We start from the raw sequence: 20,526 nt of genomic DNA on the forward strand, positions 1-20,526 counted from the left end.
TGTGTGTGTGTGTGTGTGTGTGTGTGTGTGTGTGTGTGTGTGTGTGTGTGTGAGTGATTTGGAAAACGTAAATAAAGAAAATAAGATTTGTCTTTTGGATTTCAAAAGTTTGACATAGGCTTTAAAACAGACAAAGAAATGTATTCTCAATCTTTTGGTCAGAGTTGTGATGTTCTCAAAACTGGATATTTTCTGTTGTGTTTAAAAGAAATAAAAGCAATTTTTCAAAATTTTAAGACTTCTTTTATTGATCCTTCTATGTGGACAGGAAATACAGAGCTTTTCAGAAGTAGCAATGTAGTAGCCAGCTTGTCACACATCAGCTCCCCCCCAGAAACAAACTTGTGGAGCTGTTTTTTCTGCTTTTTGGGATTTGTTTTACTTTGTCCTGATACTAACACCATCAGTCTTTGCTTGGTAAATACCTTAGACAAATGGTATAAAAAATTGGGGAGAATCTTTAGCTGCCACCAATGTTCTTTACCTGTAATTTGATGTTCCCAATATGAGAATTTTTTAGTTTGTGTGGACCAAGAAAAACATAATATATATCTGGTTATAAAATATCAGGAGTAGTGTAGAKTGAGCCCTAATTCACTTCTTATTTGTCTGTATTCTGGTCATCTGTCTATAGATGAAGAAACGGAGACGTCAGGGGATTTCGGCAGTGGTGGTGCAGTCATTCTCCTCGATGACCAAGAAGAGGAACCAACACAGAGCGAGCGGAGCCGGCAGAAGAAAAGACGGGGCCGAATCCACCCCCGGGGAGCCAACGAGGACGATGAAGACGAGGAAGAAGACAAGGATGATGAAATTGGCTATATTTGGTAGCTTCATTCCATTTTACTTTGCCATCAGCTGACCACGAAACTCTGTTAACTCGGCACAGATCTAAAGCCATTCCAACGTCTCCTCCTCCAGTTATCTTGGCAGCAGTCCATCCTTTGGCTCCTGAGCCTGCTCRTGTCCCTGCGCCTCATCAGTTCTCTTTATCTCTCTTCAGTGAACTTCACACAAACTTTATTTTCAAGTGTTCTACTCTTCCCCTCAAATGCCAAACAGAGCTCATAAAATTGAAACAACCGTCAAGCCCTTGAAAGGACTGTGCTCAATCCACTTTTAGCTTCTCCAAAACACTACAATCTGTAAACCCTTCAAACACAGACACTTCTTTCTTTGAGCCCCTTTTTCTCTCCCTTTGCTGTATGTCAGTATCAGTGTCTCTGATCAGTGTGTGAGTCCCGATGCATTAGCTGATATATTGGATGTAAATATGGTTCCTCCACAGAGGTTTCACTGTGGATCTCTTTGCCCTGTTGTTCCATCAGCGGTTCATCCTCATGGTCTGTGGTCCACCATCGGGCTCCTTTCAGTGTTTGCTGCCACGCTCTAAGACTTTGAGATGCCCCCAAATCTTTCTGTATTTTATGGAGGATTGTAAATTACTTGTTAATCCTGAATGTGTCCAGAAAGCCCYGGAAACAATGAGATTAATGATGTGTATTTGTTGTTGTTGTTGCATGTTTCTCATCTTGTATCTGTAAAAGAGAGATTTGCCTGGCCAGGTCCAGCTCTATGCATCTCAAACAGAAAGCGATGCCTGTTTGGCTGCTACAATACTTTGTTGCTATGTTGATGCTGTCTAGTGTCCTTTTGGTTCTTCTCCCAATCTCAGGAGGTAGGCTGTTGCATTACAGAGAGGTAGAATGATAGAAACGCAAACTGTTAAGGCCTARAGTGCAAACCTGCGGGGTTTCGGCCAGCTGTTCTTTCGCTGAATGGTTTATAGGGGCTGTTGAGGCGTTTTGTCTGTGCATGGACACGAGTAGAGGAAGCTGCTCCTGAGCTGGGAGGACATACAGTGTCGAGCAGAGACCAGACTCTGCTGTGCCTCCCAACATTGGAWATGTTCAGTGATTTGAAATTGAAATCTTCACCATGTCAAATACGTGAACATTTATTTATTTGAAAATTTCAGTAAAGTGGCACGTCAAGTGTCTTTTGAAACTTACTGGCCTGTGTCTCTTGTTCTCTGAATGACACCTCGCACATTTTTCTTATTTGACCAAATTTCTCATTGACGTCATTATCCTTGTACTTTATTTTTACCAGCTGTGCCAAGTTTGTGGGCTAGCATTTAGCTTGTAGCTAAGGAACCATACAGGCTAGATACAAAAGTAGAAAAAAAATAATATAAAAAAGTAAACGAGGCAGACAGGCACTACAAAAACAAATCATGTTAATGTCATAAATCACTACACCAAATAACATATTAAAAAGAAAATGAAACCAACACATATGCACCGCATGTGCATATGTAACAATTTTTAACTARYAAWTGGTCTATTCTAATGAGCCCTCAGAGCAGGCTGCCAAGACCAGATCAGTGGAGTGACCCGCACCACAACCCAAACTTCAATGAGCAGGAATCAGAGTGATCAGATACCACGTTGGTATGCAGGCACAATACAGGATAACCCCTCAAAGGGGGCCTTGCAGAATGGATATATGGGAGAATCCTAACCTTTTTCCTATTTGTGCCTTCTTTTCTCTGGAACTTGAGACCATGCCAAAAATCTCCACCTCAGGCTTCGAGCAATGYTCACATGAGTTATTGACTCCAAACCCTTTTCATCCTGTGATTTGTTAGGGCTGGTCAGATTTGACTGAAGAAGAAGGTGAAACATCTTGGCTTCTATTAGGTTTGTCTACCTGAAAAGAGTTTTCTCAATTTAGGGTGGGATTTCCCACTTTTAATAAGAGTCACACAACCCCATCGATGTCCAACCTAACGGTTAAACAGAGATAACATAATTCTCTGACACAAGTTGCACAAGCTGGCAAAAACGCTTTCTTTCTTTTCCTCACMTTAAAAGTACAGAGACGTTCACGATGTTGGCTGTTGGGTTGTATTTTTTTCTGAAGCCTGGATTTCTCTGCAGTCAAACAATCAAAGCCCTCTATCAGTTCTGACCTTTTCCAGCCTTGGGAAAGAAGCATCCCTAGAACCAGAGATAAATYGCAACAACATGAAATACTCTTATCACATGGCTTTGAGAGAGAAAGCGAGAGAGTGAGAGAGAGAGGGGGCGGGGATAATGACAAAGCCAGCAAAGATCATGTCAGCAAAGATCAAACAGAACATGAAGGCTTAATGAGTGTTTTTTGTAATATCACTGGCTAATGGGACAGCTGACCTCACTACTCTGAAACTGCATGCTCAGCACTCTAAAAACACACCATACCAACAATCAGAGGCTGAAAGGACAACGTAATCTTTTGGCTWGAAAACACTTACTCAGCAGTCCACAACAGATGCTGTCAGGCCGAATAAAGAATTGGCCTAACTGTGCAAACCAAACGTGTTAACAACTCTGGGACTCCAGCTAGAGTATCYTCTTGTGTCTTTAGGGTTTATGAATAAATTAGCTTTCTTTTTTGGTTGTRATCAACTTGTTCCAAAACACATTATACCCCTGTGTAAATTCCACACATTACTTAATATCTCAAAACAGGAACAATAACAGCTAATAAATGTACTGCATGCTGGCTAGAGTCTGCCCAAGATGTCCTGGAAGAAGAAGCAACCCTGGATGCTCAGATTCAACTTTACAGTCAAATTAGAAACACAAAGTTACCGATGTCAGTGATTCTGTGGCAGGAAGCTGAAAAATCCAGAGAAAGGCTCCACCAAAAAAAAAAAAAAAAAAAAAAAGCAGAAGTTGATATCTAAATCAGGAACTTTCTTGCAGGGTAGAACAGTTCAAATCCATCCTAAAGGTTTGTTTTTACAAATGCATTTTTGCTTTTTTTGCTTTTCCTCTTTTTTTTTAAGTAGCTCAACATAAATGAAGATGYGGGCAGCGCAGAGAAACAGCTTGCCTGGCTTTGTCCGAGCATCTGTAGCACATTAACTCTTGCAGCTGCCAGCTCAGTGGAAACAAAAAACTGGAAGTTTCATTTGTAATTGGAGCAAAGTATTGTTAGACATTAAGATACATTAAAATAATCCAAAATCCTTTAATCGCTTTGTTTTTAGATCACATGGCAATTAATTTAGTAGCTTCAGAAACATCCATCACACAGTGTTCATTTTCAACCCCCGTTGATTTTAAAACACACACACACACACACACGCACGCACGCACGCACGCACATACACACACACACACAATGTTATTACTGTTTCTATTTTCTTCTGCTCTTATTCTCACTTTCCTGGAGTGAGTTCCATCTTCATCACAGTAAGGGGAATGTGTGGTTATGTTTTATCCTCGGGCACTTCGTTGCTCTGTTTCATTTCTCTATTAGCTCCTTCTTTATTACCCACAGCTGGTGCTCCTGCTGGGTGGAGCCTCCCATCAACCCAAGATAACCATGGAGACAGGTGATACACACAGATGGGGGTGTCATTTTTTGTTTTGTTTTGTTTTGTTTTTAAAAAATATGTTAGTTTGTTTTTTCAATGCTGGTTCCTGTTCATTTGTCTTTGACTTTTCCTACAGAAGTTAAGAATTTGTGAGCTGATGGTAGATAGGTGTGGGGGGAAAAATCTTAAAAGTGTTTCACACACTATTGTGCAATGTTAAGCAATCTGGTGATGGGTAGTGGTAGTATTTTAACTTTCAGCACAAWTATTCGAAAACTTTTTAGGCAACTTACAAGAAGGATATAAATAAACAGATGAAATACAGATTATATCGTGAAAATTAAGAAACCTCGGACTTAACAGGACTTCGTATACCGCAAAAAGTCTTATTGTATATGCTAAGGTTGCTTAGCTGTGTCGGCCATGTTGAATGGAGTTCCCTCCAAAAATTTCGTTGCAAAAATTGTCCATCTAAAAATAAACTAAGAAATACTACATTGTAGTCTCAAATTAAGTAAATTAACCTACCAGGGCAGTAAGACAGTGGTGATAGGTAAGACTTCTAGAGATAAGTAAAAATTTCCAGGTTAACAAGATTAATAATCTAACACGTTCTGCTCTTGRTTAGTTTATCAGRCTCTAAACAAGATCAAAAATATTTTTTGGCTCAATATAAGATGGTAAGACTTGGTTAGATGGACAAGTTTTGAAGTGTGGTTAGTTGTAGATCTAATGAATGCTTTCTGAAAGTTTAATTAAAACCCATCTGCTGGTTCATGAAATAAGATATGAGATATTTAGCTAATGTTAGGCCTACAAACTCTCACATAGACAAAAACAATGTTGCCTCTTGCCATCAGTGGCAGGTGATAAAAATTACACATTACAATATGAGAAACTTTAGTTTCTCTTTGAATGAGTCTGTCATACTTTAAGTTGCATTCATGTCAATATCAGTGGACAACCARACTCACCTTCCTAGTAGGGGTGCAACAATACATGTACCCGTATCGAACCGTTCAATACAGRGCTTTAGGTTCAATACACACTATGTATCGAACAATACAGGTTTTCTAAATTTATTATATCAACTTGTCTTCTAAAGATGCTCTTTGTTGAAGGCTCAGTGGATCTGTGTTCGACTACTCCACCTAGGCTGCATTGTCGAACTCAGATCACTGAGAAACCTTCTGTTTCAGCAACATTTAATTTAAAACCTGTACTTTTGAGATTAAACAAATGTTCATAATTATTTGAAATAAAATAGAAGTTTAAAAGGGGCATGGAAAGTTCTCTTTTTTGCATTGAAAAAAATATCGAACTGTAAGACTAAAGTATCGAACCGAACCGAATCGTGAATTTTCTGTATCGTTTCACCCCTACTTCCTAGGTCACCTTTTTATATTCGAATCATCAGCTACAAGGATTCAAAGWGTATGGTGGCAGCACATCAGCTCACTAGTTAGCACCAACGCCTCACAGCAAGAAGGTCCTGGGTTCAATCCCCGGCTCGGACCTGSGGACTTTCTTTGCGGTGTCAGTATGTTCTTCTCATGCTTAATGCTCTGGTTTCCCCCACCCCCAAAGAACATGTACAATAGGTTGCCTCCCTTGAAAAAGAGATCTGAAATCAACGGGACTTGCCTGGTTAAATAATGGTAAATAAATAAATAAATAATAATAGTATTTTACAGACGTTTTTATTATTTTATTGAACAATACTTCAGTAAAAGCCCTAGACAAGTTGCAAATAGTCTTTTCCTAGCTGTGTTTAGCGTGTTCATCACGTAACCATGCCATGTGCCCAAACTTCCATTSTAACATGTGAAAGAAAAATGACTCAGTTGCCAAGGATCAAGGCACTGCTCATTTTTCCCATAGCACTTTTCATTGTGGCTGCGAGATCACGGACCGATGTGGGCCTCTGACCTCAGAGGGATGCAATTAACTACCTGACAGAAGAGAAATCCAACAGTGCTCCAGAGCCCAAGGACCAGATTTGGGGATCACTGGTCCAAAGCCTGTCTATGTAATTGGCAGAGACTTTGTAATAAGTACGGATCATCTCTCCTTAATTGGTCACAACCCACTACTTCCCCTCACTCTCTTTTTCATGCTTAGCTGACACTGAAACTGGGCAGCCTGTGGAGCTCCTGAACATGTCAGGCTTCCTTCATGCGCCCAAGCAGAAGATCTCTCATTTCCACGTTAAACCAACAACATCCTGTGCTAACTGAACTTACAACTCTCTAGTACTAAAAATTTAAAGGGTCATTTTTTTCACAAAATGAAAAAAATAAACAGCTGAAGGACATTAAAATCAGAGCAAGATTTCCTCCATGTATTTGTTTTAATGTAATTTTTTTTCATCTCTGGTTTGTTGTTCGCATATAATTTAAAGCTTGTCCACCAGAAACTGTAATGCTGCTGTCAACAGAAACACATAAATTTGAAACACATCCTTTATTTTTCGTGACACTATTTTTCTGACTCAGTGTGACACCAGTGCCCTCTAGTGGAGAATTTGCATCTTTGAGATGAGAACCGGTCAGAGATTGCTAAAAATCTTCTCTCATGAATAGAAAATGAAGCCTAATACGCCACTTTATTAAAAATAAATACACTGTAGATTCTTATATTTTATGCTTTGCATTTTATTTACAATGTAGGCAGTGGTTAGAGGGATCCCCTCTCAGCGAGAAAGTTGCAGGTTTGCCACAGCCTGGGGTCTTTCTGGGTAGTTTGCATGCTCTTCCTGTGTATTGATTTTGTCCAGGTGCTCCTGTTTCATCGCACAGAACAAGAACATGCATGTTAGCTCAACTGCTAACTCTAAATTGTTCCTACAGGAGAAGATTGCAAATAATTGATTGTGTCCCTGGGATGGACTTGCAACCTGTCCAGGGTGTCCCCCGTCCCCTCACACTGCTGGTACCAGCTCCCCGTGACTCGGAAAAGAAAAGACTGGTAAAAAAAATGGATGAATGGATTCACAATGTATTTTTTTTATCCCACTAAAAACTCTAAATGCACAGAGTTGTTTAATACCAAACTATTTTAATCATCATTAATATTTTTGGAATACTGTTTTCTTTTGGAAATATTTATTTACAGCTGCATAAACAAACAGGTTAACCTAGTCAAGGCAACTAATTTGCATAAGTAAGGCACTTTATTCTGATAAAAAAAAATACCACAAAAGCTGCATACAACTTGTCCACGTAAAGTCTTGGMTTTATCTTGAGTGGTATGAAAATAAACTTTGGGGTTTTGCTGCCAAAGAAAAGATGCTGGATTTAAATATTACATTATCTTTGCTGCGCTTTTGTGCTTTCCTTTTTTTTCCATTTCTGGTAAATGAAATTGGCTGGCAACAGCACGAGTGTATAATTYARAGACGACCTCTGGTGGAGCTGTGAGCTGACCGGCCTCTCTCCTCACCAGTGGTTACTCTGAGCTGCAGCATCCACATCCATGGTTTGTAGGAGCCTGCCGCTCGCGCCTCCTTCCAGGAAGCTGGGCTTGACGGCAGGTGAGTCGGACGGCCTCCTCCTGCTTTTGTTCAGGTCTGGATCAGAATGCGAGTTGTTTTAGTAAATGGCACAAACATGAACTAAAAAATTGTGAGCCGTTTAGGTCACCTGAGATTGCGAGCAGCATCTTGCGTCTGGCTCCAAAGGTAGAGACGCCAACTTCTTTCAGATCTTCATCGGACAGAGTGAGGAATGTTTGGTAGTCGATCTGGGGGAGCGCAGATAGAGGTTGTCATGCTGTTCATGCATTATGCATGAATCCTCTAACTGGAGAACAAGAATGAACGTGTTTGTTTTAGGCTCTATCTAACTTATCAGCAACTCAGGCTGCTGCTGAACAGTGATTGTTTATCATTTAATTTAATTTATTTAATTCACTTATTCAGTTTTACAAATAACATTCATATTAACACATTTAAATACACAGGTCTGAAAAAGCTCAGGAAAGCTGCACAACATTTGTGCCTAAAGGGAGCAGATAGAATAAAGGTTGTATTTATATTTCCTCTTTTAATTATAAAGATAACAGATTATATGTGGTCCTGTTTACATACAAATTCATTCACAAGTGAAACCCATGTACAAAACTAAATGCCAACTAATCTTTACTATCATTTTTGCCAAAAAAATCATAAAATCAAGTGCTTTAGATTCCTAAATTAGTCATTTTTGAGTAGATTGCCAGATCATTCCATAATTTAACTCTGTGAACTAAGAGTACAAATATAAACTACAAATATGTTTTACAATAGTTTGTGCAAGTGAACTTTTAAAATAAAATTTCCTCGTTTTCTWTAATCAGATCCTGATACAAAAATGCATCCATAAATTATTTGACTATTTTTTTCTATCTTTGAGTAGCCTATAACCAAAGTTTTTAACTAAATCTTACAATTTCAGCACTTTTGACTTTTATTTTGTGTTGTTGTTGTTTTACAAAGTGTTAGTAMGTTCTCACTTTATGACACATTCTTCTTGCATTGTTTTTGTAAAACAAACCAATATTCAGCATTAGTTACAGACATGTTTCCACAAACGTCTAAAGCTTTATTGAAATCTGGTAAGTGATTCATTAGAAGAAAATAAAATGTTGACCTGCCTTTGACCTTGAGTGGTAAAGAAAAATCAAATATGCAAGTGAATAATATGAAAAGTGCACACTCAAAAAACAGAAGCAAACATGTTGTCTTTACTCAGTTCAATTGACTGGAAATAGTTGACATAATTTCTTTAATTAAATCCACTACATCTGTTTTTTGAGTGTAGTTTGATAACTCCAAAACATGTTTTGCTCTATTTTAAAGTACAATAATTTACAAACTGTTTTATGTCATTTCTGAGATTACTTATTYCAATTATGTTCTCTAAAACACTGCACAAAATTAACTTTATGAACTCTTTTACCTGAGATTATTAAACGTGATTCTTCTTTTTATTTATTTTTTATTCATTTTTGTATTTTTTTTGTGAAAACTTCTGATAATTTGACTAAAGAGTGTTTCTCTCACGGCACGTTTTACCTCTTGTTGCTCGAACACATCGATGTATTTGATCAATCCGAGTTGGCTGAGCAGCTCAGGCAGGTCGTCTGTCATCAGGGGGGAGGGGCTCCGCTGGCTGCAGGTCGACGCCCTCCTCGAGCACACGCCCTCAAAGAAACTGCCGCTGACGAAGCTTTCCGCTGAGCATCAAAGGTCAGGGATCAGAGGATAGCAGGCTGTGATCCATCTTGTTTTGCTGTGCTTTGAAAGCAAGTAGAACTTACAGGGTTTGTCGTATCTGCTTCTGCTGAGCGAGGATGTGAATGCAGGAAAGGAGGCAGCGGAAGACGAGAAGGTGGGCGAAGAGGGGGGAGAAGAGGAGACGGGATGGGGTGATGATCCACGTCTGTCCCTCCAGTTTTCTGAGTTGCTGCTGTTACACATTTTTCCTGTCTGGGCAGCCCAGGACTAAACGGAGACCCGGTGAAAGAAACAGTTAAAAWTTCATTGTTGTTTATCATTCAGCATCACACATATAACATACTACATTAAATCATGCATAATGTTAATTTTAGTTTGTCCAAAAAGATRACAGCTCTGTCACTTCTCAGCATAAGATGATCTTGATCTAAAATTCAGGCAAACTCTCATTTAGTCTCTCCAAAATACATATGTGTAAAATGCTGCATCTGCTCACCATCTTTTGTGTGTCTATATGTAATCTGGGTAGCCAGAGAACAGGRGACAAAAATCTTCTAAAGTGCCAGAAAGATTAGCTAAAACAGGTCAGGTAAACAGGTTGCTGCGTTGACCGTGTTGATGGTATCGGATCCAAGGTAATTGAGCGTGCAAATTGGCAGCGCTTACCACACAGAGAGATAAATGCTGCAAACRTGTTGGGAGGGTGGTAGCAATAAATGAGGCTGCAGTGCAGCGAAAGAAGAGAGACAAAAATTGCATCTCAAGTACATGCATCAACAACAAAACTCAATCAGTTACTGCAGTGTCTGGCTGTAAAAAAAAAAGGTCACCTCCTGTGTTTAGCTGAGCAGATGTCTAAGAGCCCGAACACTGGAATAACACTACAGTTATTGTGMTTCAGTTAGCAGCTAATTATTAACACTGATGCAGTGATTGGCATCTCATTTTGGAAACAATCAACTCAGAACATACATCTAATGCTTGTGAAAAAGGTTTACTCTAATTCTGATTACATAAAGGCACCAAACATACAGGAAAGTAAGATGGCAAGAAAATCGCTAGAAGCACTAGCATCAGGTTTGAAAATGCCTCATCGGACCATAATTCCTAGAGAAGAAATAATTCTTTAGGAATCAAAACTCACCTGATGGTGTCATAAAAACAAAAAACAATTGAATTTTTGTATCCTGCTTTGCATGTCTGTTAAACAAAAGTCTCGTAAACGTACAGAGGATGTGATGTGAACAACCCAGCTGCCACATTTGTTAGTGTTTGCTAAGATCGCTTAGCTGTCGCAGTTTATTCATTCGTTAAAATAAACCATTCCAACTCAGGATGTGCACATCCTTCAAATACAAAAGAAAACATTTTTACATTTAACAAACTAGACATAATAAACACGGTTTTATCAGATTTTTTACATAAGTTTTTTTTAATTGGTTCAGCCAAAGTGAAACAGGAAGTGACATCAAAGGGGAACTCTTAAAAACAAGGAACTCTCTGGTTTTTGTTTATTGAAACAATATTATTAGAACTCTGATTCTTCTTCATCTCCCTGACAGTGGTTCAAAATAATCTAAAGAAACATCAGATTAGTGTTAGCTGTTGTAGCAATGTTCTGTTCACATGCAGACATTCGCCTTCGTCATCACTTCCCGTTTCTTCACATATATCTCAACAGCTGTTCACCTCAGTGGTGTGACATGTTTTGCAATATGTTATCAATATTATCTTCAAAAAATATAATACTATCCATAACAAAAATTTTATGCCACCGGCCTTTTATTAAGTAAATCCAACGTGTAATTTTAGGCTTATTTAATTCAACTGGTTTAGTAAACCAGTGTGACTTACTTTGACCTCCCAAAGCATAAATAAGTTAAAGCCACCTAATATTAATTTAGWTTTTTTTTGTTATATTAAGTATTAAGTTGCTTTTTCACATATATCCATGCAATTTCTTTTTAAATTCCTAAAGTAACTTTTCATGTTGTAAAAACTTAGGATTTTCTGTTTGAGTGGTGACAGAAGTGTTCATTGTACTCAACATTTGAGTGAAGGTGTTTTTTTCTGGGTAGCCCTGTCTTTTTAAAAATAAGTAAACTCATTGAAGCGTGTAGACAACTTGATTTTTTTTATGCTACAAAACGCTTTTATGTTAAGTTCTATGAACAAACACCATGAGAGATTTTCAGAGTTTCATTACAATCTATCCAGTGGTTCATGAGTTATTTTACTAAATGACAGAKACGTGCACAAAATTACACCTAAACAAAGCCAAAACCATGATTGCCTGCCCTATGCTGGTGGGGTAGTTAGCAATAAAAAAATAGATCAGGTCACCTGCTTGCTGCCCTAAGCTCAAAATGACCCCTGAGGCCTSGCTCTTAAACATGGAGGGTCATTTTAAACTAGGACCAAGAGGATTACTGAACTGCCACATCTTTACTGATGATGGCCTCCAGAGTCCAGATCTTCATCTTGCTGAGAACATTTGGGATGAGCAAGAGTAGAATTTAAATAGGGGCCCAATTTTCCTGTCATCAGTGCAACATCATGGCAAAAAATAAAATAAAATAAAATGCACATTTGAATGTTTGTAGATGTGGGGACCTTGTAAAATCATTTTTAAAACATGGCTGAACACTGTAAACAAACGGTCATGCAACGTATCAKAGTGCTTTTAGGACAATTAATATTTACCTAAATTGCAGCTTTTAAATTTCTTCATCTATTACCGGTACATTCAGTACTAGATTCATGTGTACCTGCTGGGTATTGCCCGTGCTCAGGTAAGGTTTGTAGCTGCGCCGGCTGATGTTGCGGAGCTCCTTGACTGCCTCAGCAGGCATGGACTTGGAGAAGCCGAGGCCACTCCAGGTGTCGGTTGGGGTTCGGACCTCAGTGACCACAGGCTTCCTCTGCATGGCTGATAAAACCACACCAGAAATAAATATGTCAAACGGTTTTTCAGTGATGCWGTGTTAATTAACATACAGTACACATTTGTTGTGTGACTATTCAATGAAATTTAAATAAGTCAATTAATAGGAAATATTTAAATGTGATGGGACGTGCAGGAAGTCACACACTGATATTAATATTCTTATTGGCCATGAAAGGGATTTGTAGGTTTTTCACGTCCTCTTTAGGCTTCTGAATTACCCAAGCCGAGTTCATCTGTTAAATAATGAAGCGGGGTGTTACGCCTTGCCAGCATGTGTCCTTACTTTATAAAACTCAGACTGCAGAGACTCACACCAATGACAAACCCTGGGTCTCCTCCATATGTAACGATGGGATATAAATGGCAACAGCACTCCACACAGAGCGCAAAATAAAAAGGACTATTACTGGTGGGGTTGTCGTTTGCGTGTGCACATGCACTCATGTGTGAGCAAGTCCTCCATTCATACATTGGCATATGGGCCTCCTAATGACTGTGAGGCAGATGGCCCATTCAAACCGCTAATTCATAATCCCATAAAACAACACTGAGGGAATTTGGTGGCATTTGGCTGCAGATCTCCTCAGTATTTCTCATTCAGCATGATGGATGAGGCAGCAGTTATTGCGTGTGTTTCTCTGCACGTGTGTGAGAGGAGGAGGTGAGGGTGGGGGCTGGATCTAACGTGCACGGTGTCTGCATTGTGTATCTGCCCCATGTGAATTAGCTGGGAGTGCCAGTGCCTCTCTATTATAWCGTTGGCCCAGAGAAGACCATAAGCAGGTCCCCTTCATCAGCTGTCTTGGCAGAGAGCTGCACTGAAATGGGCCTACTCTATCAAATCCCTGCCTCTGATATCGGTGTGTTGGTCCTGCATTATTCTTGAATAAACCGTGGGAGGGTTTGTCATATTGCTTGCCTAAAGGGGTAGTTCAGGTCTTCTGAACCGAAATTCTGGGGAGAAGTTCTAAATAGTTAATGTCTTACCTGTTGCATATTGCTGTTTGGATAAACAAAGTTAAATTGCTGTTAAATTGCTGTTTTTTATCAACTTTTACTGGCAGAAATGCTCCAAACTGCACCGGAAGTGCTACAGTTAGCTGTCACTGCTGCTATTAGCCTTCGTAAATGTCATGTAATATTGATAACAACGTATTACATTTTTTTAATTGGAATTGTCTTAAAGCAGCAGAAATTCATTTTTGGCTTGTCAGCACCCAGAGTTGATCAGTTTGATCAGAATTAATCAATATTTTTCCAAACTACAGTTGTTCAAAAACTATTTAAAACCTGTACAGTATATTAGTAAAGGGACCTAAGAAGGGCCTCTTTACGATGGATCTGTTAACGACTTATTGATAAGTTATTTGGGAAAGTCCAAATTTTATAAAGCATTGCCTATAATTTAGAAAACAGTTATAGAGTGCTGTTTTTTATTGGTTTCTTCATATTTTAGTTTTGAATATACAACATTTATCAGTAGCGTGAGTACTATGAGCATTTGTAGATAAAACACTTTTTCAGACATGTAAAGTTATTTAGTAATAAAGAGCAAGCTGAGCAACATACAGTATAAATTACTTGGTTTAGACAAATATGGAGTCTGTCTCAATGTGTTTTCAAAATCATTAATAATGTTTTTGAGATTATAAACTTGTGCGAAAAAATTGTAATTATAAAGTTTCCCTATCAGTAGTTGGTCCCAGCATATATTAATTGTCCATAATCTTCCAAAACCCCACTTTAAATGATTGGAACCATTGTGTTTCAGTTCAGTTCATTTAAATATAGAGATTCKATTTGCAATAAAAGCCATCTTGGGGAATGAAAAAATAAATAAAAAATCTAACTAAGATACAAATATAAAACAGCTAATTTAACATTCTTTTTGAGTTTAAAGGATTTTACAGTCAGCGTCAAAAATTGCTTTTTGACATTAAAAAAGGTAATTTAACCAAACTAAAATCATGTTGTACACAATATTTTGATTTCTACCATAGTTTATGTGTTTTTTTCAATCATGATAATCAGTTGCAAAATGGATCTGAAACAAACTAACAATGTAACAAAACTAAAAACAAACATTGAGGAGCACTAACCTCTGGTTGCCAGCAGTTTCTTCTTCTCATAGTCATAATCCTACAAACAGCAAATAACAAAAGTAAATAATGAATGAAATTGATTTCCCCCCTCCCACCCCCCGGGGGGATTTTACAGCTGGAATCATCACTCTCGTGCAACACACACGACTCTCTGCTGCTGTGGCAGGAAACTTGTTAATCCACCTTGCTGTAACCTTTGAAGGAGAAATGATGAACAAGAGCGGAAGGAAAACACAACACAGAAGTCGATTCTCAAAATCTAATTCCACTGTGGTCAGGGTTGTGAATCAATACYCTACATAACAGCATGGATGGAAAGCTACTTTCAGTTTGACTCGTCAGCTTCCTGTCYACATTGAAAAGGAACCAAAGTGGAGCTCGTCTCTCGTTATTCTCATTCATACCCTGTGCCACTGGGCTGACAGAGATTTGCTCGTCTGTCAGTTGAGGATTGCTCATCTGAACTGTTGTTGTAAACAATCAAAAAATAAAACCAGAGGCCGGCGTTCCCTGCTTATTCTCACCTCTGCATTGGATGAATCAGCAGGAAGATTTTGAGCCAGATCTCTCCTCAGGATGTTTCTCCGCTCAGTTCTTCCTCCCTCCACCTCTACGTTCAGCAACCTGGCACATCCAGGAAACAGGGGGGTGAAACTAGGAACTACAACACCTGAGGGCATGTTAATCTTACAGCTTATGAAAAATCATACAAGAAGATTTAAAGTCAGCGCCATGATGATTAATAATCCACTGTGTTGCTTTAACTAAAGTGTATAAAGTTTTATGTTTATAGAGCTTTGTATAGAGATGTGTATATTCCTAACAGCTTTAACGTGTGTGTGGAACAGTGGGGGAGGGGTTAATTATTTTACACTGGTTATAATATCTGTGTAGCAGATAGGGTTGGGCATAATCGTATCGTGTGCAATTAATCGTCAGAAAAACATCAATCAGTTATTATTTGGCACTTGATGATTAATATGATTAAAAAAGTTTTAAAAGTTTTGTAATTTATTTATCTATCAACACAATTTAAAATTTGATGTATAGCCTTGGAACAGATTTTTACGGAGAGCAAATCTTTCCCACTAAATTGGTCTTTTGACTAGGACATGAGGGTGTCCAGGGACTCCAGGGCATTAATTGTCAAATTAATCATCGGCTAAATACCACAATTAATCGTGATTTATTTTTTGCCCATATTGCCCAACCCTACTACTAGAGTTGTAAAGTAACTAAGTACAAATACTTTGTRACTGTACTTAACTAGAATTTTTGGGTATCTGTACTTTACTTGAGTAATTATTTCTCAAACTGCTTTTTACTTCTTACATTTTCACACAACTATCTGTACTTTCGACTCCTTACATTTTTTTAAAAGGCAAGAAGAAGAAAATGGTTACTTTTATTTCATTTTTGCTTGTTTTCATTCCAGCTTGTTGTTGTAAAAAATAAATGTTATCCACATAAACTGTACCTCCAAGTGATTTTAATTGCTGTTGAATGAGAAGTATAAATATATAAAATTCTGATGTCATATTAGTTTGTAAAACAAATCATGTCACACTCCAGCAGGACATAATCATTCAAATAAAAGGACTGTACTTAAGAAGTATTTGTATTTCATGAATTATATTATTTTATTTGGCTGCAGCCCTCAAATAGATTTTCATTTTGGGGGAAAGGTTTGGGCACCCATGCATCCTAAATTTAACAAACTAATTATTTTAATACAACAGTCCTTTCTGCAGTTTTTTTGGGGAGGTCACCTCCTAATAAATGTTCTTACAGAAAATCTAACTACTCATTTTAAATCAGTACTTTTACTTTTAATACTTGAGTACAAAAATATCAGATACGTTAAGAATTTTACTCAAGTCGTATTCCTAAAGGAGTCTTTAACTTAAAGTAATTTTTTGGTAAGCTGCTTGTACTTTTACTCAAGGATCACTTTGTGGTACTTTATACAACACTGCCTTCTGCTGTAATGACTCATGGTCCTTCTGGATGTTGTGTTGATCAGAGTTACAGTTTATTTTTATTATTATTATTATTATTATTATTATTATTATTATTATTATTATTATTTATAGAGGATTGTCTCCACCAGAAATTAGCTAAACATCTGTGATTGTTTACCTGTACATTAGCGTCTGTCCTGTCGAGTGACGTCTGCCCTGACTGAGGATCTTAGTGATTTCTGGACCTTGGAGACTGCCCCTGCGACTGTTCAGCCCCACACTGCCGATGCTGTCATTCAGCTCAGACGGTGACATCACCGTGACCTCAGAGCTCTCGTCCTCTGATTGGCCAGATTGGTACTCGTTTTCGAGGATCTGGGGAAAGGAGCAGAAATCAGCCTTGGTATTTCCTATCAGGCGGAGCTCAGTGTTTTTCTTTTCACTTTCTTTTCTGCATTTTTAACATTAAAGGAGACATATCATGCTTTTAAATCCTTCTTTTTCACATTTAAATCATTCAGTTGGGATTTATATAAACTGGAACTGCAATGCTTTAGTCTAAATTTCCCCCTATAGTAACTCCACAAGCCCCTCTTTCACCCCTTTTCTGTGTGTCTCAGATCAACTCGTTTTGACACTGTCTCTTTAAATCCAAGGGAGACGCTTCACACCCCGCTTTTCTGCACTCCTTTTCGAGAGTCCAAAAAAATGCATTTAATGGCAAAAAAAGTGGATTTTGCACGATATGTCCCCTTTAACAGCAGCAGCACCTTCTCCAGCGGCCAGCTGTCCGTTCTGCTCAGGCCTGTCCTGCCCTCCTCTGCAGGAGAAGCGAGGCCTGGAGGAGGTGAGGGGTGGAGCTTGGCACCTGGTAGCACCTCTGTTAGGGCAGAAGTAGAACCTGATCATCAAGAGGATAGATGAGATACAAAAAAAGTTTTGTTAGAATGCTTCACAGAAACATCACATGAACTTAACGTGAAAATTTGACTCTCAATTTGAAAAAAAGAAAAGAAAACACTGACGTTCGCAGGSTTTTCAAGCTCACCCTGTTCAGAGAGCCGGAGCTGCTGCAGCAACATGTTGAGCCAGTAGTTGGTCAGTCCTGTGCCGGGTATCATGAGGTCAGGGTTCAGTGTGGGTATCTCGGTGGTCTCGCAGGCATCAAGCCCCAGGAGGAGACGGCGGGCCTCATAAAGGCAGGAGATGTTCCTTTCCAAACCCTTCACCACAACTGACTGATAAATATACGTCAACAAAGATGTTTCCYTTAGTATTCAAGCCACTGCAGCACATGGAGAATAACTTAAATCCAAATATAAAATGAGAAGAATTATTTTTATCCAACAGAGTGAAAAAATACAAACTCCTAAGCCTGATTTTGGACTGAATAAACTGCAAATATAAACAGATACTGTTGGATCGACAGCCAACAAAACACCTTTTTTTTAATTTGTTTCCTTTTTTTTTTTTGTGGGGAGCCTTCAATAAATAAAAATAGCAGATTTATGTGAACATTCACCTTGCTGGTCTGTTTCACTTTGGGTTTGACACTAATGAAGACTCCCAGGTTTTGCATCATCTGAGCCAGTTTACAAGGATCTGCCTCCCCGTCTTCACGCATGTCAAACATCAAACACACTGGCAGACAGTCCTGGATGTTGTGCACACATCAGACAGAGAATGGGAGAAAGATGAAGCAACAAAATTTCACAAAATAAAAATTGCAATACATGTAACGATATAGCAGAAAACTGCATGCAATGCATGTGCAAATGAATAAACACCTGTATAACCTCATGTTTCGGCGACTAAATCAAATGCAAAAGCTTTAATGTACCATGAGCTGCTGCCGAGCCAGACACACCCCCTCAGGGCTGCCCTGGATGAGTAGTGATGGGGGATTCTGCGGAGCACTGAGGTCTGGCAGGATGATCTGGGCCTGGGTCTTGTGCATGACACTCAGGAAGTGTGCTCCATTCTGTCCCAGCAGGAAGAGATGCTGCTGAGCGGTGACGTCCAGCTGGSTGTTCACCACGCCCCCCGTAGCCTCTGACCCGAGCAGGAGCTCCATCAGGATGCAGGTCGCCTTCTGGCAGGTGGGGATGTAAACAAACCTGTTAGATTATAGCATGATGCAGGATTTCTGGGCTAAAATTTAAACCTAGTTCTGTTAACCTTGACAGCAACTGTGTTGCCCTGCAGCCCCCAGACTGTGCAGGAGCCCCCGTAAAAAGGAGGCTGAGCTTGAGGCAGGGGAGGCACAGCCCTGAAGCTCACYTTGACCCCCAGAGTTTGCACCACCTGCTGGATGAGCGGGGAGCCMGCATCTGGCAAAGTCTGGGGCACCAAGCTGACTGGCAGGTCAAAAGTCAGCGACAGTGGCTGGAGGTCCTAAAAGCCAGATGAAAATAAGATGCGGCAGGGAGACGTGAAGAAGACAGCAAAATAAGCGAGGTAACCGCAGGTGACATTTTGACAAATGAAGCAGTATGTTTTCGTGGCTGACATGACATTGATCGCCGCATTGATCTTTTGGATCTAACAGGTGTTAAGACAAATAAAGTCCCTGCTCAGATTGACCACTCACTCTTATCCTCCTCCGGGCTTCTTCCACCCCTTCTATAGGCCCAGCAATAGAAACCTGAGGGAAAAGATGGAGAAAAAAGTAACAATTTCTTTCCACCCAGACATAAAAAGTGTGTCATTTAATTGTGGATTTGCTTTTAGTGACGGGATGTAAGAGCTAAGGCTCCCAAGGAAGAGCTGACTCTTTCAGAAGTAGCCTCATATTTTAGCTTAACTTTGCAAATATGGATGTTTTGTCTTGATAAACCCTTTCAAATTTAGGGTTTGTAAAAGAAACCTTATAACTGCCTGAACTTGTGTGTTTGTTCTGCTACAAAAGCAGACATTCCTACATTTGTTTGATATTTTAATCAAACTTTTATTTTTTATTTAATGGATTGAATAAGCTGGGCRCTTGAGGGAATGGGCATTTGCTCTACTTTACTATTGTATCCCCCTCTCTGTTTTCATATGTTATGTTAAGGTCAGTTTATTTATGCAGCACATCAAAAACAACAAAWGTGCTTTACAGTGCAGTCAAGGACTTATGTCATTAAGAAAACAAAAGTTAAAATAAAATACAGAGGCACGCAATACAACCAAAAACTATCAGCTCTGAATCTCATTCTGCCTCATTCAAAAGCCAAAGAAAAGTGATGGGTCCTGGGGAACGATTTAAAAGTCTCAAGAGTCTCAGTGGACCAAAGAGGTAAAATGTTACAGTTTTGGAGCAGCAATTGCAGAAGCCCAATTACCTCTAGATTTTAACATGTATCTACTGTATGAACATCTAAGAGAAGCTGGTTGGTAGACCAGAGTGCTCTGACTGGAGTGARAGAGCCTGARCTTTAAAAGCTTTAAAAGCRAACAATAAAATCTTWAAATCAATTCACTAGTGAACAGGAAGCCAGTGGAGAGAAGCCGGTGTAATGTGGTCATAATTTTTAGAAGACAAGCTGCTGCATGTATGATTCTATATCGTCACATGTGATTGGTCACAACGCCAACGAAAGAAAAAGCAATTGAAGTTCAATGYGAGTCGGTTTTGATTCACTACAAATCATGACACATCACTATTTGCTTCTACCTGATTGCTTTTGTCCCCTGCAGCGTTGTGGCGATTGGAGTCAGGGAAGTGGATGTGACATGACGTGACCTCCATCACCTTTCTGATGTTTCCGCCACCTTTTCCAATCACATGGGAGTGCTCTGTGTAGGCCACGTCCATTTTCAGAGTCACTTTGTTAACCTGGTGTTTYTATTTACACAGAAATATACCATTACTGGATGTTAAACAGTAAAAGACAMTTGTGCAATCTTTATATAAGGTTTTTAATTTTTTGTGGGTGTTGGAACATGTGGGG

General features: G+C 39.1%; 2 protein-coding genes across 7 annotated transcripts in view; one reads left to right on the forward strand and one right to left on the reverse strand.

Moving 5' to 3' along the window:
• Positions 1 to 2,011, forward strand: part of spock1 (SPARC (osteonectin), cwcv and kazal like domains proteoglycan 1) — a 174,781-nt gene extending 172,770 nt beyond the window's left edge. For all 6 annotated transcript variants that reach the window (XM_014007785.1, XM_014007751.1, XM_014007792.1 and 3 more), the window contains one exon: positions 635 to 2,011. In XM_014007785.1, coding sequence (XP_013863239.1) covers positions 635 to 831 — 197 coding nt within the window. In that variant the 3' untranslated portion in view covers positions 832 to 2,011. The remainder of the gene's footprint in view (positions 1 to 634) is intronic.
• A 4,994-nt stretch (positions 2,012 to 7,005) lies between these two features.
• The window catches only part of bicc2 (bicaudal C homolog 2), an 18,456-nt gene continuing 4,935 nt past the window's right edge, over positions 7,006 to 20,526 (reverse strand). Inside the window, exons 5-19 of the mRNA XM_014007804.1 lie at positions 20,250 to 20,411; positions 19,185 to 19,238; positions 18,773 to 18,988; positions 18,435 to 18,686; positions 18,117 to 18,248; positions 17,643 to 17,832; positions 17,365 to 17,495; positions 16,773 to 16,969; positions 15,158 to 15,257; positions 14,631 to 14,670; positions 12,353 to 12,513; positions 9,668 to 9,851; positions 9,423 to 9,583; positions 8,011 to 8,110; positions 7,006 to 7,937 (exon numbers count right to left, since the gene is read on the reverse strand). Of these exons, the coding sequence (XP_013863258.1) occupies positions 7,807 to 7,937; positions 8,011 to 8,110; positions 9,423 to 9,583; positions 9,668 to 9,851; positions 12,353 to 12,513; positions 14,631 to 14,670; positions 15,158 to 15,257; positions 16,773 to 16,969; positions 17,365 to 17,495; positions 17,643 to 17,832; positions 18,117 to 18,248; positions 18,435 to 18,686; positions 18,773 to 18,988; positions 19,185 to 19,238; positions 20,250 to 20,411 (2,211 nt within the window). The 3' untranslated portion in view covers positions 7,006 to 7,806. The remainder of the gene's footprint in view (positions 7,938 to 8,010; positions 8,111 to 9,422; positions 9,584 to 9,667; positions 9,852 to 12,352; positions 12,514 to 14,630; positions 14,671 to 15,157; positions 15,258 to 16,772; positions 16,970 to 17,364; positions 17,496 to 17,642; positions 17,833 to 18,116; positions 18,249 to 18,434; positions 18,687 to 18,772; positions 18,989 to 19,184; positions 19,239 to 20,249; positions 20,412 to 20,526) is intronic.

The sequence above is a fragment of the Austrofundulus limnaeus genome, unplaced genomic scaffold, assembly GCF_001266775.1.
Source record: "Austrofundulus limnaeus strain Quisiro unplaced genomic scaffold, Austrofundulus_limnaeus-1.0 Scaffold1, whole genome shotgun sequence".
NCBI classification, from domain to species: Eukaryota; Metazoa; Chordata; class Actinopteri; order Cyprinodontiformes; family Rivulidae; genus Austrofundulus; species Austrofundulus limnaeus.